At 47.8% G+C, this 19979-nt stretch overlaps 1 protein-coding gene and 1 long non-coding RNA gene across 2 annotated transcripts; one reads left to right on the forward strand and one right to left on the reverse strand.

The window, feature by feature from the left end:
• The first annotated feature begins 1396 nt into the window (after window positions 1-1396).
• Window positions 1397-3803, forward strand: LOC128418087 (uncharacterized). The gene is made up of 2 exons (XR_008331658.1): window positions 1397-1584; window positions 1731-3803. It is a non-coding gene; the product is annotated as an uncharacterized LOC128418087 (long non-coding RNA).
• Window positions 2917-8170, reverse strand: FOXA2 (forkhead box A2). Its single transcript, XM_053397515.1, has 2 exons — window positions 7980-8170; window positions 2917-6051 (listed from the first exon to the last, which is right to left on the reverse strand). The coding sequence occupies exons 1-2, from the start codon at window positions 8064-8066 to the stop codon at window positions 4768-4770; spliced, it is 1371 nt and encodes a 456-aa protein (XP_053253490.1). The 5' UTR covers window positions 8067-8170; the 3' UTR covers window positions 2917-4767.
• Between the last annotated feature and the right edge of the window lie 11809 nt (window positions 8171-19979).

Below are 19979 nucleotides of genomic sequence, written 5' to 3' on the forward strand. Positions count from 1 at the left end.
ATAAACGTTGCCAATTGTGTATTAAAATAGCACCTTGTCCTAAATCGTATTTATTCACGTGAAGAACGTTTCACCAAATTCAGGAGAGGGGTTCTTCTTTCTCTCTCTCTTAAAATAAGTTTGCAACTCTAAAGACTGCAGGGACCAAGGCTTCAAAAACTCACCTACTGATCTGGGAGCAAGTCCCACTGATTTAAAGGACACTTATTTGTAGACGATGATATTTAGTGGCGCTCCCTTTGAGTAACTGTGCTTAGAACCTTTGTTCATCTGAGCTCCAGTCAGGGAGCATTGGAAGAAGATCTCAACTGGGTTCACGCAAGCGCTTGCTTGAATGCATGTAATGGAATCTTTGAGGTGGTAAGAAAGAGTTGCTGTGGTCAGAGTGGAGGCCACAGTCCGCACATGCAAGTCGTCACATGATGAACGGAATCAAAGCCAATCCTTCACTTCTAAGTAGACGTCTGAGTAAAGGTTTCCATACGCTCTGTGCATCCATCCATTAGGCTGCCCGATTTTGCATTTTCCTCCTTTTGTTCGCGCTCCAAGTGAAATGTCTCAGAACATCAGTCTCGCGCCCTACAGATGTGGCAGAGGCAGAGCACAGTGGCTAGCAAAAAAGAAAAAGAAACAAAAAAACCCCTCAACCAATACGTGTTTATTCGGTAGCGAATTGCCTGACATTCAGTGGACCTTACTCCCCGGTAAGTGCTCATATCCGAGCAGCCTGAGGTAGGGATGAGGACCTCCCCTCTTATTTCTGCCCTGAATTCCTTAAGTGGCAACTTGTGATGTTAAGATAATACTGACCTACCTTGCCAGGCTGGTGTGAGGATTACAAGACAGAGTATTATGTGAACTGCTTTAGAAACTCTAAAGTTCTGCTAAAGGGCTGGGGTTAAACTATTGAGTTATGCGCCACCGGCAGTTTCTGCCGTTTGGGGTCCGGAGTGTGAGTGCCTTGGACGATAGCCTGGGAGACCAGGGCCAGAATCCTCACTCAGCCGCGAAGCTCCCTGGGTGACCTTGGGCCAGCCACTCCCACTCAGCCTAACCTGCCTCACAGGGTTGTTGTGTGGCTAAAGGGGGGGGGGGAGCCATGCTCACCACCTTGAGCTCCTTGGAGGACAAGGTGGCATATGAATGTAGTAAATAATAATAAATAAGAAACGAAGTTTTGTTTGACTTCCGTTGGCCAGGTAATCTTCTCTACCTGAGTGTAGTTGGAAACCTTGGGATTCAACCGAGGTTAGTTCCCATGAACTGACCATGAACCCTACACCTGCTTCTTGGGAAGGATGCCCCGTTTATTCCAAGTGGATCGATTCCCCATCCAGTGAGCCTTCGCTGGAAGCCTTCCTCCTCCTAACCAGGCTCAGTGCTGCGTCTTTGAGATCCTGCTAAGCTATGCCCTCGAAAGGCCAACACAAACCCCCCTTCCTAGGGGGGAGCTAGCATCAAACGTCTCCCTTCCGGGTGAGCCTTCTGAGCAAGGGCGCTGCAGCCTGGCTAGAGGTGCGGCACAACGCGTAGCGCGCCTACTCAGAAGTATGTCCTCCGCAATTCAATAGGTCTTACTTCCAAGTAAGTATCACAAGATATTCAAAAGCCATTGAAGACCTTACTCCTGAGTAAAATATGCATAAGGTGACGCGCATCAGTTTCACTGAAAATGAATTAAATTCTTACAATACCCCGAAGTTAAACTTACCGTTTTCAAGTGTTTTCAGGATCGGTGTGAAAGGGAAGAATACAGTTGGCTGCCTTTGAAGAACTGGTTCGAGATCCACCACCGTCCACCTGGACTGGGCGAGAGTGCTTGTAGTCAGTCGAGAAAATCCACTCTGCCGACTGAGTTTCATTTGGACTCGGCAAGCGAAAGGAAGCTCGTAACTCCCCTTCGCCTTCTGACCAGCTCCTGCCACAGGCAAGGCCTCTCGTGTGTATGTGCTGTCACTGTTGCGCGTGTGTTGTGCGCAGATTTCTGCATGAGCAAGATGGGGACTGATTGGAATCCCATTTACTCATCCCTCTTCTCGCGTCGCTATGAGTCTCCAAAGAGGAGCCCCGAAGTTTATCCAAAGACGACTTAGAGGAAGAAGACAGGCCTTCTCAGTGAATACGGCTCTGGAGGGCGGACAGAAGAGGAGGAATATAGGAGCATCGAGCTTTCAAACAACTTCCGAATTGCCCAGCATTAGGTTAAAGCCGTCCTTCTTGCTAACTGCGTTTCAAGTAAGCTAGAACCCAAATCTTTAAAGAAAAAGAAACTAGAATTCGAGTCCATCTAACCAATTTGTTTTAAAAGTCCCGAAACTCTTAACCCAACCAGGCGTGTTTTGGTTTCCACTAGGCACTTGAGGCTTCACGCGCTTTCTCTGATGCAGAGAAAGGTTCTAGCAAGCCACACTCAGTTCATTCTGAAAGGCAAGAGTAGTCTCGGTGGGTGATAGTCAACGTTCCTCCTACTCAAGAGTAGACCCACTGAAACCAATGATTTATGCTTTTCAAGCCGCCACCTCCCGCGTGGAGTATGATAATGTGGCTTTAATAGTAGTTGTACTTCAGGATTGCTATATTGGCTGCGATTGTGTGGAACGCGAGGCTGAATATCAGGTACAGTCAAAGATGAAGCACTTTTAAGGCCGGAGATTGAATGAGATATGCGGTTAACATTATAAGTGAAATCAATGAGTCATAAAAATACTTTGGCTGAATACTGTGCTATTATGTAAATGATTCCACTATTATCCTGATGCCCAGATGTCGAGAATACCCCTTTTAACAGAGGTTGCAATCCTAGTCGTGGACGGGAGTCAGCGGGGATGTCTAGGCAAGTATAACTCGTGGGAGCCTGCCCGATTGCAAATGTGTAAGGTAACCGATGGGTTTTCCTATCAAGTAATGTTCACAGGATCAAATAAACAAAGCAATATTTAAAGTCAAGTAGGCAAAGCAATAATATACATAGAGTACATAGAATAGGCAGCATCTATATATATAGGCCTCGACTGAGAGCCTAACAACCCAGTCACAGAATCGTAGCATTGTAGAGTTGGAAGGGACCACGTGGGTCATCTAGTTCAACCCATTACAAGGCTGGAGTATTTTTTTTGTCCAACCTCTGCCGACAAGAAAGCCCCTATTTTCAGTCCGACTTGTCCTAGGACTTCCATGGGCTGCAACTCAGGGAGTTGGCAGACTTTAGGCTTTTCTGATCTATTTTGCTTTTTACTAGAATCCCAAGATCTACCAAACAGATTCTAGTGCCTCTGAGCCCATTCGGGGCCTAGGAGTTGGTCTGCAGTATCAGAACTGAGCTGAACTCACAGTCCTTTCTCACAACCCCAAAACAACCCCCCCAGCCCCCTTCATTTCAGCAGTTTACTTTGGACGAAGCGGGAAGTAATTTTGCTAAACAGTTGGGAGTCTGAAACCAAACTGCTTGGGAATCTAGTGCATATCAGGCAAAGATTTACCGTAGATTCAGCTCTGTCTTTACTTGAGAATAAAGTGTATATTTGGGGGTAAGGTTGCAGTCCGATTCACAGTTTAGACGTGGAATGGTAAGCGTGCCAACAAGATTTGATGATGTATGAAACATGATACTCCAGGTTCATATGTGCATTTTAAATACGCATGTTATTCATACAGGCCATCTTGGAGGGGGGCTACTCTAAGCACAGTAAGCCCACTGGCAAGCAATATCAAGAGCTAAAATTAGTTCGTTATCTTTCCCGCATCTCTTTGCATTATACTGGAAAATAACAGACAGGTATTATTGTTTAAGTTAAGAAAGGGGGGGGGAAATGTCCAACAGCAATTTAATATATGGTTTGTGAGAATTTGGTCGGTCCTTACCAGAATACACATCTATAAACCATAAATAAAGCGTACAAAAACGATAAATTAATTCGATCGGAGTCGTTTACTCTCCCGGTAACATCAAAACTTCCTGTGTCAAATTACAATCTAAAGTCCATTTTTGGGTACCCCCCCCCCCCCGAGTTCACAACGCTACAGTCTTTTTGATGCTCAGTTTTGAAATCTAACACCGGTTCACACACACACTTATTTCTGTGTCACTTTCACACCCAAAAATAGATATATTTAACTCCCCGCAACAAACAAAATAAAGAAACAGACAAGGAGACTCCTAAAAGGAAACCTCCAACTCATATAAAATTTAAATCGGTGTCTGAAGAAAAGTGACGGCGGTCAAGAGCCGAAGCCCGCGGAACTGGATGTTTTCCAGGCCCCACGGTTGTTGGAGATCAATCCTGTTTTCCCGACGCCGGCGAGAAAAGAGTAGAAGAAAAAGGAGCTTTAAATTACACAACAGCAAACGTCGATTAAATATTACGGGAGCCTTTTCTAAACTAGGAGCGGGGCGCGAAGTCCAGGATTCTTTGCCAAAAGTGGTGCGCGGGAGAGGTGGGGTCAGTGCGCTCCTCATAGAAAGTTGTCCTTTTCATTTAAAAAATAGGGCTAGAGAATCTTTAGTTGATACAAAGGCGCCGGAGCTCCCAGGTAGTGGGTGGAGGCCACCGGATTGTTTGAGTCCGATGGGCTTTGGATACGGATTGGGATCGGGAGGCGACGCCGTGGAATAAACTGACCTGGCTTTGGGCACCGTTTGGATTCTTTCCAAAGTCTACATCATATCTCAAATCTCCTCCTGCCCAGAGAAGTCTCGGGTTTGTCCTGGGGAGAGAAAGAGGGCATTGGCCCTTAGGGGGTGGGCAGAGCCGAAGGGTGGGGTGCCCTTTAGGAAGAGTTCATGATGGGCCTGGAGTAGACCCCTTGGTAATAGGAGGCGTCTCCGGCCAAGGGCGAGGTCTCCAGGGCGCTTTTGTTCGTGACGGAGCCCATGGCCAGGCTGCCGGGCACCGGCGAGCCGTAGCTGCTGTAGTGCATCACCTGCTCGTAGGCTTTGAGGTCCATTTTGTGGTGCGGGTGGTGCGGGTGGTGCGGGTGGGGGTGGTGCTGGTGCGGATGATGCGGATGGTGGGGGTGCTGCTGCTGCTGCTGCTCTGTGGAGGACATCAGGTTGGTGATGGAGAAGGGGTGGTTGAAGGCGTAATGGTGCTCCGCCTTGAGGTGCGCCTCGTGGGAGAGCCCCGCGTGGGCGTGATGCTGCGCCAGCAGGTGCTGCTGCTGCTGCTGCGCCGGCGACGGGGCGGGCTCCGGGTGGCCCTTCAGGTCGGCCAGGGCGCGCTTGTGCTCGTGGCAAGGGGAGGCGCTGGAGTGCGGCGATTCCGGAGCCCCGTTGGGCAGGTCGCGTTCCTGCGGCGCCTGCGAGGCCGCCTTCTTACCTTGCGACGGGGCTCCCGCGGACGAGGCAGGCGAGGCGCCCTGATTCTGCTGCTGCTGCTGTTTGGAGCCCGGCGGCTTGTCGCACTTGAAGCGCTTCTGGCGCCGCAGGTAGCAGCCGTTCTCGAACATGTTGCCCGAGTCCGGGTGCAGAGTCCAGAAGGAGCCTTTGCCCGGCTTGTCCGGCGAGCGCGGCACCTTGAGGAAGCAGTCGTTGAAGGAGAGCGAGTGGCGTATGGAGTTCTGCCAGCGCTGCTGGTTCTGCCGGTAGAAAGGGAACAGGTCCATGATCCACTGGTAGATCTCGCTCAGCGTCAGCATCTTGTTGGGCGACTGCTGGATGGCCATGGTGATGAGGGAGATGTACGAGTAAGGCGGCTTGGCGTGCGTATAGCTCCGGCGATAGCTCTTGGCGTCGCGGGAGCGGCCCAGGCCCGCCGCTTGCCCGTACGCGCCGCTGCCGCCGGCCCCGACGGGACTCAGCGCCGAGTAAGCGCCCAGCGCGCCCCCCATCGAGCCGGCCTGCGCGCCCAGCGGGCTCAGGCTGGGGCTCAGGTGCGCCGCCATGCTGGCCATGGCCCCCGCGCCCGGAGAGAGGTTCATGCCCGCCGGGCCGGCCGCGTAAGACATGCCCATGGAGCCGCCGGACGCCACCGTCGTCATGTTGCCCGCTGTGCCCATGGCTGGCATGCTCATGTAGCTGTTCATGCCCAGCCCCGCGTTCATGGTGGAGTAACCCTGCAAAGGCGACAAGAGCGGGGAGCCCAGCGGTTAGTGGAGGTGGCCCACGGGTCGTCCCACCCGAGACCCCCAACTCCCTGGCCACGGGATCGTGGGCAACCCAGCCCTCAGCCCCAACCACAGCGCATTTCGAGGGAGCTTTCTTTGGTGTAACGGTCTCCTTCGGAGTCTGTGTGATACAATGCTGGAAGGTGAAAGTACCCAGCGCCCCAGTGAACATGGTCCAGGCACTCTTGGGCCCCTTGAATTTAAATGGAAGGCTACAGCAGGTGCTTGAATCTGAGGGGCAGTTAAATTGAAACCGGTCAGATTTACATCCGAGTAAACACGGCCCGGAAGCTGTACGCCGGCTCCCTGGCCAATAAAGGGAGATGAGCGCCGCAACCCCAGAGTCGGTCACGACTGGACCTAGTAGTCAGGGGTCCCTGAAACACGGGAGAGGATCGGCTTGTAAATCTCGCCAAATACAATTTAAAAAGGGGCAGGGGGAGCGCCTAACTTAGACTCGATCGTGTCTATGGTTAGGAGAGGGGTCCAAGCATTGCAAACTTGGATCCCAAATGCGCTAAGCTGATACATGTCCCAGTGAAATCGATGACATACAAAACAACAACAACACCTGTTAGGATCTGAACCTTAATGCCACAGGAGAAAGTCGACCACTCTGGTCATAACAGTATTCCTGCACCCTCATTTTAAAAATTCCCGTTGGCTTTAATGAGCCTTTGCCCAAGTAACGTGTTTCTTATTGCGATGGAAGAAAAGGAGGACCCAGGTGGGTGTTTAAAATATTTCCTTGTTCGTTGGCTGGGGAATTGTTCCTGTTAAAACCCAAATGCTAATGCAAATCTACCAGAAAGCAAGCCCGCTCTCTACCGCACACACTTTCCCGGTCTAACCGTGCAATCCTATGCTTGCTTACTCAGAAGTAAACCCCACTGTGTTTCGCGGGACTCACCCCCAGCTAAGCGCGCAGAGGATTAGAGCCTCAGACCCCCATATCTGACTCCCCCGAAGCCTTTCGGTTTCCAATCCTTAGCGATTCTCTTGGGTTTCAATGCAATTTACTTCCCAAGTCACTTGTGTTATAGTTTCTTAACCCAACAGAAGCCGGGTCCATCAAAACGACTCGATAGAATTTGTGTTTCGTTTCGGTAGGATTCGATTTCAACCCGAATTTCTCATACACTGACTAGGGAATATCCGTCGTGATCTTCCGACAACTTTGTTTCTTTACTGCGGGGGAGGATTGCATCGAAATCACTTGGGGGTCAAGACCTCAGCCCTAGGCAGATTTAAACGCCATGGAAATCGGCGTGGGGGCTCTGTTCAAAATCCAAGGGTAAAAATGGGGCTGACGGCTCCAGGAGGGAACCTGAAATGTGATTTGACTCAAGGAGGGAAAAGATCTCGGTTGTCAAGACCCGGCTGTTTTCTGGAGCAAAGGAAGGAGGCACGCAACCGGGAGAGCGGCAGGAGCTTGTGCGTAAAGCTTTGCTCCGCTCATTCAAGAAAGAATTCTTGTCCGGCTTTGGGTTTCATTTGCCCCCAGACTCCGAGCCCTCCCAGGGCGAGATTTCGAGCAATAAATGCGCCCCCTCTTCCCCTGGTTCCTTATAGCTCCCCCCTCAAACGCCCTTCCTCTCCCCCCCAACCTCTCTCTGCCAAACACAACTTTGTTAGGATAGCGCGGCTAGGCATGGCAAAGGATTTGGAGGCTTCGCAAGTCAATATTTGATCACAAAGTTAATATTATCTCAAGGCTAACACAGTGTTGTATAAAAAGAGGGCGAGAGGGAGAGAGAGAGAGAGTCCTGTTTTTTAGCGGGAGGAGGAGGCTTGGGGATTGGGTGGGGGACCCACACACAAACAGAGAGAGCGAGAGAGACACCCACCCACGCAAAGAGACAGAAGTTGCCATTTACCTCCGGCTCGCCGTAGTAGTTGCTCCACTCCGTGTGCTCGTGTCCTTCCATTTTCACGACTCCTAGCATACTGGAAGCGGAGTGCATGGCAGTTTAAAATTTAACAGCCACAACAAGCGACGACAGAGGGAGAGAGAGCAATCCAAAAAAAGGGGGGGAGAAAAGGAAAACACCCTCCTCGGTAGCCCTCCCTCCTTGCCTCGTTCCCTCTCTCCCTCCCTCCCTTCTCCCTCCGTCTTTCCTTCCTTCCCTCCCTCCCTCCTTCTTCCCCCTCCCTCTATGTGTGTGTTGGGGGAGGGGGAGGGTGGGCTCGCTTTGCGTGGGGTTTCTCCCTGCCCGCTATTGCGGCTGCCGCTGCCGCTGCTACTCCTACTGCTTGGGTGGGTTTCGCTGAGAAGAGTTGCCCGGAGGCGAAGGCAAGGAGGAGGAGGAGGAGGAGGGTGGAAGGAGGAGGAGGAAACGAAGTGGTGCAGTGACGTGGGTGCCGGAGTGATATAGCAGCCAGAGGCCAAGCTCGCCTCCAATCCCCAGGTCTAGGCAGGCGATTTGAATAATCAGCTCCCACCTAGGGCTCTCCTCGCCAAGACGCCGGCTGCTGCCCTTGAGCACCCGTGGGCGCAACCTGGGGGGAGGCTTTCTGCCCCCCTGTTCTGGGACTAAAATCACCTTCTTATGCCATACCCTGGTCATGAATCTGGAAGGACTACCTCCCGGTTTCCTACGGACTTGGATAGTTTCAATGCTCTAGTTCACCCATCCGCACGCCTCCCTCCAGGCCGTGCTGCTGAAGAACATTTCTACGGTTGCTTTCATGTTTTGCGGTGGATTGCTCAGAGGGGGCTGACCCTGTATATCTAGGGATTTTATGTTACGATCGTCATCAACAATCACAACAAACATCTTCCTCCAAGGAACTTGCGAGGTTGAATAGAAATGCTTTAAATGTATGTATGCATACAATATAGTCAAGCCAGGCACATAGTTCGTTGATTACTATGGGGATTTAGACGTTTGCTTAAGGTTGCGCAGTCCCATGCACACTTAGTAGGTGGTCCTATTGGAATGTATAGAATGTATTGGATTGAAATCAATAGGACTGAAAAGTCCATGCCTTAGACTGGATCGCACCATAGGCAGAGAAAAGAAATAAAGTTGATGCTTTAACCATGGTCTTCAGAAGGTAACTAAGGAAAACTCCGGCAGCCACAGTCCATATTTCGACTTCGGTTGAAATGCTTGGATTTCAAAACTTCCAGAGGAACTAGGCTGATAGTAATCACATTGGCCTAGCCATAATAATTCCCATCCACTTCCCAAACTATTCGTTTGGCATAAAGGGCGGACGGGGGTCGTAAGGAAGGCATTTCATTTCCCTAGTTCTAACTCTGCTAAAGATTTCAATAGAAGATTGACTGGTTCGGTGACAGCTAAAATGGAACCTCTGCCCTCAGGAGCAGTATATCTTTGAGTACCTGCTGCTCTGGACAACCAACAGGAAATGGCGTCAGAAACAGAACGCGGCCCTTTGGTGATGCAGCAAAGCAGTTCTCCCGCGGCCCCCTTGCGCTCCTGGCCATCCGGAAGGGCCTCGCGCCCTGGGCATCCACCGCCGCCCCCGACCTGCCTTCAGAGCAGGCGGCCAGCAGGAGCTCGCCAGGTGTACCCGGCACCCTAAGGGTGACCCATCGCCAACATTTCGTAACTAAAGCAAACCGCCTCGAAGTCACCCAGCTGGGCTAGTGCGAAATGTTCCAGGAGAACCGCTGAAGAAAGACTGGCAGGGACTCGGTCGGCCAGCCGCACTGAGGCGCCTTGGCAGCGAGCGCAAGCGAAGGAGCGGGCGCGCACGAAGAAAGGAACGGTCAGGCGACCCCAGAGCAAAGGGCTTCAGCGGATTGAGGGAACCAGCTTTGAGCCGGCAGGTCGGCCTCACGGAGACCTTAGCCCGGCGACGTTCAAGGGGCCCGAGGCTCCAGGATCGCCACAGTCAACTCTAGGAACGCAGGAAGCGTCTAGAGAGCGTGACTCCCCCGGCAATTTCTGTTGAAATTGTCGGGACGGGAATGCGCTTCGGAGCTGCGCCATCGTCCCGCACGTTTCAGCGGGAGACTTGGGCGTCTCTTTGCGTGCAAAGGCTCCGTGGGACTTGAAAGTGCTTAGCGTGGAGTTGCACCCTGTGGTGGGCCGGCAGGCAGTGCCCTCTCTTCCGCCAGAATCAGCTGAAATGCCCTCTTGTTTCAGCAGGAGAGAAACGTTTCATCCCTTTCAAATCCGAGGCCTTCAAAGTACCTCGTTCTGGCTAGATCCCGCACTAAAGCATGTAAGCTCTCAAGGAGAGTTGGGGAAACGGATGACCTCCAGGTGTCGCTGGACTCCAGTTCCCACCATCCCTGACCATTTGCCGGGCGGACAGGTGCTGATGGGAGATGGAGTTCAGTGTCATCTGCAGCGCCACAAGGCCCCCTCCTTTGGTCTAAGATGAAGGCCTGCTGTTCAGGCAGGTCTGGTAGTCTATTCCAGAATTATGATAAAGAGCTGCTGTCGCCGAGCAGGAAATGTATTGCTCAAAGGCGCTTTTTTCTTATTCCTGGGGAAGTACTACCAGAATCAAGGCTGCGCATGGAAAAGAGGCTGGAGCTTTCTCGGATGAAAGGAGCAAGCGATCCAGGGTTTGCTTTAATGCGGAAATGTCTGCTCTCTTGTTTAAAAGATGGCATTCGTGTGAGCAAGGATGCCACTGGAAAGCGAACTCTCCTCGAATGTGGCATTAGCGCTTTCTTCCCTTCAAAGCGATTCGCAGGCGCGCGATCTCAGTCAGAAGTCACCCTATTATAGCAATGCTTTCCCGGCGGTTTTAGCGGGCAGGAGGCTGGGTCTTGGCGCGGACCTTTCCCGAGCGCCACCACTCGAGAACTTCCTGGCTCGCTCCTTGATCTCCCATGCATTCAGGTGGACTTAACTTCCAAAATCAACCTACAGTATTTGGGTTCGTGGCAAGGAAGGGGCCACTTCGGACGGGGGAGGGATTCAGAAACTCACCAAGCCCTCATCAAAGTGAACGAGCTTTGTTCAAAAACAAAGCAACAATAAGTATTTGTTGCCTTTCTGTTACTTTTTAAAAAAAAAAATATCACAGCAAAGAATAGACTAAAGAATTGACTAAAACGTTGGGAGGACGGGACGGCAGGTAAGTCCCGCCCTGCCTAACCGATCACAAGACTTGGCGCACGTACACCATTTGAATGGCAGTGCCCATCAACTTGGGGGAGGACGGCCACCCCCTACGTATAGACTCCACTGTGCAGTTCTCTTGCGCGAACCCTAATGATGCGTCAAAGAGGCGCATCTCTGATCACTTTAAGTGTGGTTTGAAAAGAACAACTACACGTGCGCTGACGTTATCAACCACCTATTGGGGGATCTTTCCTTTCCTTTAATAATAGGGATCAGTATGTGTAGGACATGTGAGCAGCTCCGAGATTTTGATGCTCCTGAAGTGGAATAATTATAAATTGTCTGAAACACTCTGAAAAGCGGATCTCCCCACCACCACCACCGCGCGCGAAGCAGAGCCACTGGATTGGCTGGCTTGTTGGCAGGGCAATTCAGCGGATGCATCAATGGGCAGGTGCTGCTTCTGCACCTGGAGCACCTGGAGCTGCAAGGAAAAGGGTGATTCTTCAGAGAGGAATCCCATTTGTCTCCTCCCATTGTTCAGACACGGCAGGGGAAAGGCGGGCAGGCAAGCAAGCAGCGCTCACTACAATTTGCCAGGTGTCTTCCACTGAAAAGAAGGGAGCCCTGTCTTTTTTCCCTTACCTGAAAAGCCAGGTCAGTGCCAGCTAGCAAAGGAGCGGGGTCCCCCTCTGGCTTTTCTGAAAGGGCCCCCCCACCTCCTCACTCCCTTGCACATCAATGAGCACCCCAGGAACCGATAGCTTGTAGCATGGCCCTGCCAAAGCAAGCCTCTGAAACTCATGGGTCATCTCCACATTTATTTATTTATTTCATAAAATTGATACACCCCTTGATTTCTTTTTTTAAAAAACACTCTTCAAAAATTGCCTCAGTTTTCTGAGCAGCTGGGTAGGTGCCAATCCCATAAACAATTTTTTTTGTTTTTTAGGCCAAGAAGTGTTTCCTTTTGTCTGGCCTAAACTGAATCCCAATTCGCTTCCCTGGTGACCCAGAGCTCTCCTCTCCCAAATAGCCACTGCTGCCTTCATGTCCATACCACCCATGTGGCTTCCTGCTGGTTTTTATTTATAAAGCCATAAGTTGTCTAGTACAGGTGTGGGCAGAGTTCAAGTTTGTTGGAAGTACGGTCGTCGTCCCCCCAGAACCCTAGGATCTACCAACCAGAGCCAAGTGTAAAAGAACAGGTGCCTCTGGACACATTCTGAACCTGAACCTGATCAGTCTTTCCCAACAGAAATCAACTCCTGGTTAGCTTTCCTCATTTCAGCAGCCTAATTTAGATGGGAGAAGTTATTCAAAAAATTAGTAGCAAGAAACTATTGCAGATCTAGTGCCAATCACTCAGAGATCTACCAGTAGACCCAGATCTACCTCCCTCCCAACCCTGGTCCATGAGGGTACCTGGGGGATCCTTACTCTCTTATGAACCAACCCAGGAGCTAAATTCTTCAATGACAGTCTTCTCCAGATGCCACCGCCTGTCTGGCCACCAGGGACATGGCCTATTCTGGTTGTGAAAGTCCAGTGGCTCACAGCGACCCACTTGATAACTTTATTGTTATATTTTAGGTGCCAAGCAAAGGCTCTCTTGTTTCTTTGGGTGACCTATTTGGGTGCTGGGTTTTACCGCATCAGATGGTTGCATTTTGCCTCTTTGTGACCTGTTGCTTTTATGGTTTCTTCTGTACTATAGTGTGGTTGCAGTTATGCAATGTGTACTTTTGTGACATTGATTTTCTGAAAGTGCTATTTACAGCAGGGTACAAGTGTTTTCAAACAAATAAACCTGTATCAGCTTCAATGAAAATTTGGAACATTTGTAGCTGAGGCTGGTCTGGGAATCCAATTCCTTTTGTAGATCCAGTGAAGGTTGGATCCATTTGTATTCATGACACCACTCATATCCTTTTCTTTAAATGCATGTGAAAGTTTAAGAAGAAAAGAAAAGAAAACGCCCTGAATTTTCTCAATCAAGAAAATGGATCTCTGGCAGGTGTGAGAAACAAAGCAATTGCAGCAGGAAATTTCAAGCCAAGCCCCCTTTTTTGGTTGAGGAAGTGCAATCTTTCAGAGTCCCCAGGGATCCTCAGAGGTGTTAATCTCTGTTTTCTTTCCAGCAGCTCCATAGAGTGAATCTGAGATCCACATCTACAGTGTAGTGTGACTGTTCCAGGGAGTCTCTTTTGCAAAGTGTAAGAATCCATAATGGCTTTCCTGTAAATGGTACCTAGGGACTGATTAATCCTGTTATAGCTTTACATTGCTGTTAGGTCCCAATAAACACTTGTGGGGGGAGGTTTAGCTCTCTCTTTCAAAAAGCTAAAACATCACAGAGTGGGTGGAAATTACATGCTGATAGGCAAACCATGAGCTTGTCCTGAACTTTGGAAGAAGAAAGGAAAAGGAAACTATGGGGATTAATATACAGAAACCACTGATTACACTGGATTGTGGAGTAGCTTCGATGAGCAAATTGAGGTTGTATCTATTAACATTCATCTCCTAATGTCTTGCCAGGAAGCTTTCTTTTCCCCCAAAGAAAGGCTACCAAAGGCTAGTGGAGCCCATGAATATCTTTACAAATGCTTCAAAGCTCCTGGGCCTGACCACAACAGAGTTTCAGCTGCTTTAACATCAAGCTCAGTAAACAGATTATTAAAAGTTTGAGATTTAAGAAAAGTTTTTTTAAAACGATGCTTTTAATTTTAATATTCTTTATTTAAAAGAAAGAGAAAAGGCAGATAAAATTCTAGCATGATTTTAAAATAGCATACAAGGAGAAATGTAACCTCAATAGAATTGCCGTGTACCTTCTCTCTGATACCTCCAAAGGTTTGCTCCAAAACACTGCTGTTGAGCAGTTCCAGTAATTTATATCTGAGAATTTAAGGGGTCATTCCTGAGCTGAAACGACCCCTTCAAAATACAGGGACATGTGTGGTGTTTTTAAATCCCTATAGTTTAAACCAACAAGGGGCCAGGCTGCCTTTGCGTTGTCATCACGGACCCCTCAGCTCCCCCAACATTTGCCTGATCAAACTGATCAGCTACACATATCAGTGTTGGCCCACTCAGCATAGAGTTCACCATTATAACTCCATCTTTGTTTCTTGTAACTCGGAAACATTTCTCATTTTCTGACAGGTGGAACAGAAGGGGAGTGTGACCGGTTTGCCTCAGGGGTGTCGCAGGGGGCGCTGCAACTATGATGTAGAATGCAAGGTGAGAGGCAGGGTGTGCACACGCCGAATTTTGGCATTGCACAGGTTGCCACTGAAATTTGAGACCCCAAGGTCTGCCACTGCATCCAATGAAGCTGAATGTTGGAAGATTTAGGACATATGAAAGAAAGTACCTTTTCACACAATGCATTGTTAGACTATGGACTTTGTTTCCAAGGGAAGCAGTGATGGCTTCAAAATGGGATTCAACAAATTCATGGAGGTAAAGGCTATCAAGGACTACTAGCCAAGATGCTTCTGAATACCAGCTCCTGGAAGCCACAGGAGGGAAGAGTCTTCTTGTGCTCAGGTCCTGCTCCTGGGCATCCCACAGGCATCTGATTGGCCATTGTGAGAACAGGATGCTGGGCTAGATGGGCATGGGCCTGATCCAGCTGGGCTCTTCCTCTGTACTTATGCATAAATGGTCAGCTGCTACCATAGTTTTTTGTCCTGGATGTTCAGTACAGAGGAACACAGGAAATTGCTTCATACAGAATCAGACACAGCGTTGCGTCTATCTCAGTATTGTCTACGCTGACTGGCAGCAACCCTTTCAGACAGTGAGTATCCCCCAGCCCTACCTGGAGATGCTGGGGATTGAAGACGGGACCTTCTGCACGCAAGGCAGACGCTCTTTCCCTGTGCCCTGGCCCTTCCCTGAAAAGAATGTCATAATGTAGTGAATGCATGGTCAAACAACTTACATTGTTACATTGGCCTACACCTTCACTGCATGTTGAGATGTTCTGTTCTGAATCTGTATTCAGAGCATTTCCATTGCATTTAGGATGTTCCCTCTATCTTCACCCACATTGTAGTGAACCCAGCTCCTCAAGGTTCTGCCCTGAATGGCTGGTTTAGATGCCAGAAGTGGCCAATAGCATTGGGAAGCGACTGATGGCGTTGGTTGCAGGAGCAGCAGCTGGGGCAACAGCAGCAGTTCCATGAAAATAATTGTAAACAAATATCTGTCATTAATGTAAAACAGTCTCTTGCTCCTCATCCTACCTGTGGGACAATAACTAAAATCTGAATGCAAGATTTGTGTTTTATGGGCAGGCAGTGTTTGCATCCTGCTTAGGAGGCCAATTTTTCATGGAGCGTAATTTTTTGTTTTCTAAGACACAAACCCAGTTAAGAAGAAGAAAATTAGAAAATACCCATTACTACACTGAGGGAAAGAAATTTGGTGACCATCTAATTAAGAGACAGATTTCTGATAATAGAAATCATATGGTAATTGTCACAATAATACAATAATTATTTCTTAATTATTTGAAGAACTCTACAGCTCAGTCTTTTTTCTTAAAAAAAGCAAATTTCACGTTTAATGGGTCATCTTATTTTCGGAACATATTTTCGGAAGTTGCAACCATTATGATCAAACCATCATTTTTGCAATTTGCACAGACTGGACACAACGGAACAAAATTTATTCTTGGCTAAGTACCACTGAAAGCAATGGAACTGGACTTAATTGTGATTAGTCAAGACGACTGATTTTTTTAAAAAAATAATTTTTATTAACCGACCAATCAAATCAAATCAAATCACATCACATAAATTATGAATTACAAAGCCGAATTTTAAATTTTTGTTGGGGGGACCCATATTTCAAGTTCCGAAGGGGGATTCCGATTATCTTCTTGCTGCTGCGTTAATATCCACAAATCTGTCCAAATAATGTTCATAATTCTATCCAGTCTTATCTTGCTGTTTCCACATCTCATCTTGTTCATATATTTTTCTTTTTTTCTTTATGATCTCTTCTGATAATCTCCTTAAGCAGGTAAACACCAATTATAATCCTGTGTGAATTTTTCCGTTTGTCCAATCATCATATCAAGATGGTTTCCATATATCATCACTTTCATAAATAACAGCACTCTTTCCATCATTAATCTCGCAAATCTGTCGCTCTTTAGTCCCTCTGAGGAGGCTCACCCACAATATGAAAACAGATCTGTTCCTCCTCCCAGACGTAAGTTTTTTGACAGAACTTGCCAAAATGGCGACGCTATTTTTTGCTGCGTCATTCCAAAGCTCTTATGCTTTCCACGATCTTCTTGAAACATGCTTTGGTTAAAAAAGTATCTCCACACAGTCCTAAATCCACAGCTTAAGTCATTTAAACGGCATTTCTGATTTGTGAGTTTTTTTGGGGGGGGATTCTTGGTTAATCACATAGAGAAAAGAAAGGAAAGTTTTCCCCCCTCCCCCATCCAGTCCCGTTGCTGGACATACCGAGCCTTGGTGTGTCTTCTCATGATTTATTCTTGTTCCTCCGACCCGTCTTGTTTATCAGAGATCTCTTCAGTTAGCAGTCTTTACTCCCCCTTCTTCCTTGAAATATGTGCATTAGCTTCCTCCTAATTGTTTCTTTTGATGTTGCTGCAGCTAGAGGCGCGAATCAGAGACAGCGTCCAGGAGCGCCGAGATCCGCACAAGGGCTTTCTGCCTAGTGCCCCCACCCCCACAAATTTGGGGGTGGTATAGGGCACAGCAGGCAAGGGCAGTCCCCGCCACACGCTTGGGGGGGGGCAGGGAGGCTGTTTACTCCCATCACAGCCTCTTAATTACCTCGTGTGGGTCGGAGAGATGTTATTGTCAGCCATCTTCCAATGCGCCCCTAGTGGCCCCCCAAGACAACTGATTTTAATGGGGCTTAGGTCAAGTTTTAATTTCATAGTTTTGGGAGCAGTATGAATGTGACATCTCCATGGCTTCTTACTGATACAGTACCCTTGAGTGAGCCAAAAGGGGTAGACTTACCATTTCTAGGGGGTGGCTTCATGGTTTCAAGAGTGTAATATCCTTCTCAGGATTTCCAAGGGAAATTCAGCAAAACCTAAAGGGGTGAGTTATTTTACACAAACTCACAAACTCCAGCCTTCACGCTTATTCCTTAAATTTATACACCTGCTTTCTACATTACATTCTTCCAGTCTCTGAATTTTTTCCTTTTTTCTTTCTACAGGAAAGATTGCCTGAGAGGGGGACACTAACATAATCAATTCATAGAATCATAGAATCATAGAGTTGGAAGAGACCACAAGGGCCATCGAGTCCAACCCCCTGCCAAGCAGGAAACACCATCAGAGCACTCCTGACATATGGTTGTCAAGCCTCTGCTTAAAGACCTCCAAAGGAGGAGACTCCACCACACTCCTTGGCAGCAAATTCCACTGTCAAACAGCTCTTACTGTCAGGAAGTTCTTCCTAATGTTTAGGTGGAATCTTCTTTCTTGTAGTTTGGATCCATTGCTCCGTGTCTGCTTCTCTGGAGCAGCAGAATAAATTCAATTTATTGTATATAGACAAAGGCTGTGAACAACAGAGGGCAAATATTAAGACATTCATCTAAATCACACAACATATCTTTAAAATTACACAGCATAAAATTTTGAAATCACAATTCATTAACATAGCTGGAGCAAAGCTTCTTAGCTGCCAGAGCAAATTTGGCCACCAGATGTGAAATTCGCAGGTATTTATCAGCTAAGAGTTCAGCCATCACTTGGGGGGGGTTATCTGAGACTGAGTAGGGAATAGAAGATAAAAAAATTATCTAGGTGCCATATAGAGATAAGGACGTGAAGACAAGTGTAATAAATATATCTGAGGCCCCACAGAAAAGGAAATTAGAACCCTGTTGTGAGGCTACCACCCTAAAATCTGCCAGACCTGCCCCGTTCTTCTCACTAACACCGCAGGCTCTGTTCCATGGTGAGCTGGTAGTGCTGTCACTCATCCCTCCTGCGAAATGTTAGCACTGGGATTTCATTTTTCAATATTTTATTTCTTATGAGAAAATATTGGCAAGCTTTATTCATATTCATATTAATCATCAATCATTGATTAATACATGTTCTACTTATAGATGAACAAATCTTCCAAAACAGGAGCAATCCATAAATGATTATGAACATTGCTTCAGGAAGGGAGTGCCAGAATATGTGCGGCTCTGATGCTGAAGTGGCTGCCAAACTCCATTCTATGCTCACCTTGGCACACGGGGCTCTCTCTCCTGGAGTTCTTCCATGGACTGTCGGTGGCAGGCACCCAATGGTTCTACTCAGTGCTTTTTTTCCTGGGGGCATGCAGGGGTATGCATACCCCTAAACATTTTGTGAATCTTTGTACTTTTGTCCATTTACTGTATTTCCCCCCCTGATTTGAACTATAAAATGGTGATTTTCTTGAGTCAAAATGTGAGTACCCCTAAACATTTTTTTAAGAAAACAAAAGCACTGGTTCTGTTCCTTCTTCCTAGGCCATTTATAGAGAGTAGCAATAGAGGGATTTTAGCAATGGGAAGTGACATGCAGGATATCCCTCCTCGGCTGCTTAACATTTGCCTGAAGCTACTGGATGACGACATCATCAGGGGTTTTGGAATGAGGTGCCATAAATACGCTGATGAAACCCTGCTCTTTCTCTCTACTGCATCTGCATGTGGAGAGGTGATGTTGGATCCAGACACAACGGAGGTACTGCTGTGTATTGTTGGTTCCCAGGTGCAAGGAATTGGAAGATAACCTGGTCTGAATGGGTTGCCCTCCACTTGAAAGAGCAGGTATATAGCTTGGCTTCAGGACCTATCTTTGTTGCTTCAAATCCAGGTATCTCCAGTTGTGAGGCATGCCTATATGCAGCAACAGCTGGTTCACCTGCATAAATAAATTCTGGCCACAGTTACTCATGCTCTGGTCATATTGGAATATTGTAATGTGTTTTTCACAGAGCAACCCTTTGAGACAGTCCAGATGTTGCACCTGTTGCAGTGTGCAGCACCCTAAACACTGGTGTGCACTGTTGACCAGACAGCACTGGTTCTAAAAGATCTGCATGAGTTTGCCAATTTGCTTTCAAGCACAATTTAATTTGCTTAGGGTTGACACAAAGAGCTTTCAGTGTCTTGTTTCCAAATACCTGAAAGAGTGCCTTCTACAATATCAACCAGGTTTTATGATTGGCAGGGGAAACCGTACTTGTGATCCCACCCCCAAGTTAAGCATGGGGTGGGGTGATGGTGTTTGAGAAGGCCTTGATGGTGGTGCCCCCCAGATTGTGAAATGCCTTTCCCTCTAAGGTGCACCAACATTACTTTTCAATGGTAGGGAAAGATCCATCTCTTTGCCCAGGCCTTTGGGGATGGGTGAAGCAGTCTGGGCATATATTTTGAAGACAACCACCTCCTTCTGCAGAATGTTGCTTTAGTTGTTTTACTACTATTATGCATGTTTAATGATGTTATGCAGTTTAGATCAATGCTGTATTGTTTTATTTAAGTATGTACTCAGACCTGGAATCATTTAGTGAAGGGTAGGTTATAAATGTTGTGATTTAATTCAGTTTAGTTAAATACAGGGAAGGCAGGGGAAGCTGGGGTCACTAGGAAGAAGAATAAATTGTGCTGAATCGTCTTTCCAAGTTACATCTGCAGAAACCAATAGAATGGTAGCTTTCAATATTAGTAGGCCATTGCAGCAATTTTTACACACACACACACACACACACACACACACAGAGAGAGAGAGAGAGAGAGAGAGAGAGAGAGAGAGAGAGAGAGAGAGAG

This window comes from Podarcis raffonei, chromosome 7 (assembly GCF_027172205.1).
Source record: "Podarcis raffonei isolate rPodRaf1 chromosome 7, rPodRaf1.pri, whole genome shotgun sequence".
NCBI lineage: Eukaryota > Metazoa > Chordata > Lepidosauria > Squamata > Lacertidae > Podarcis > Podarcis raffonei.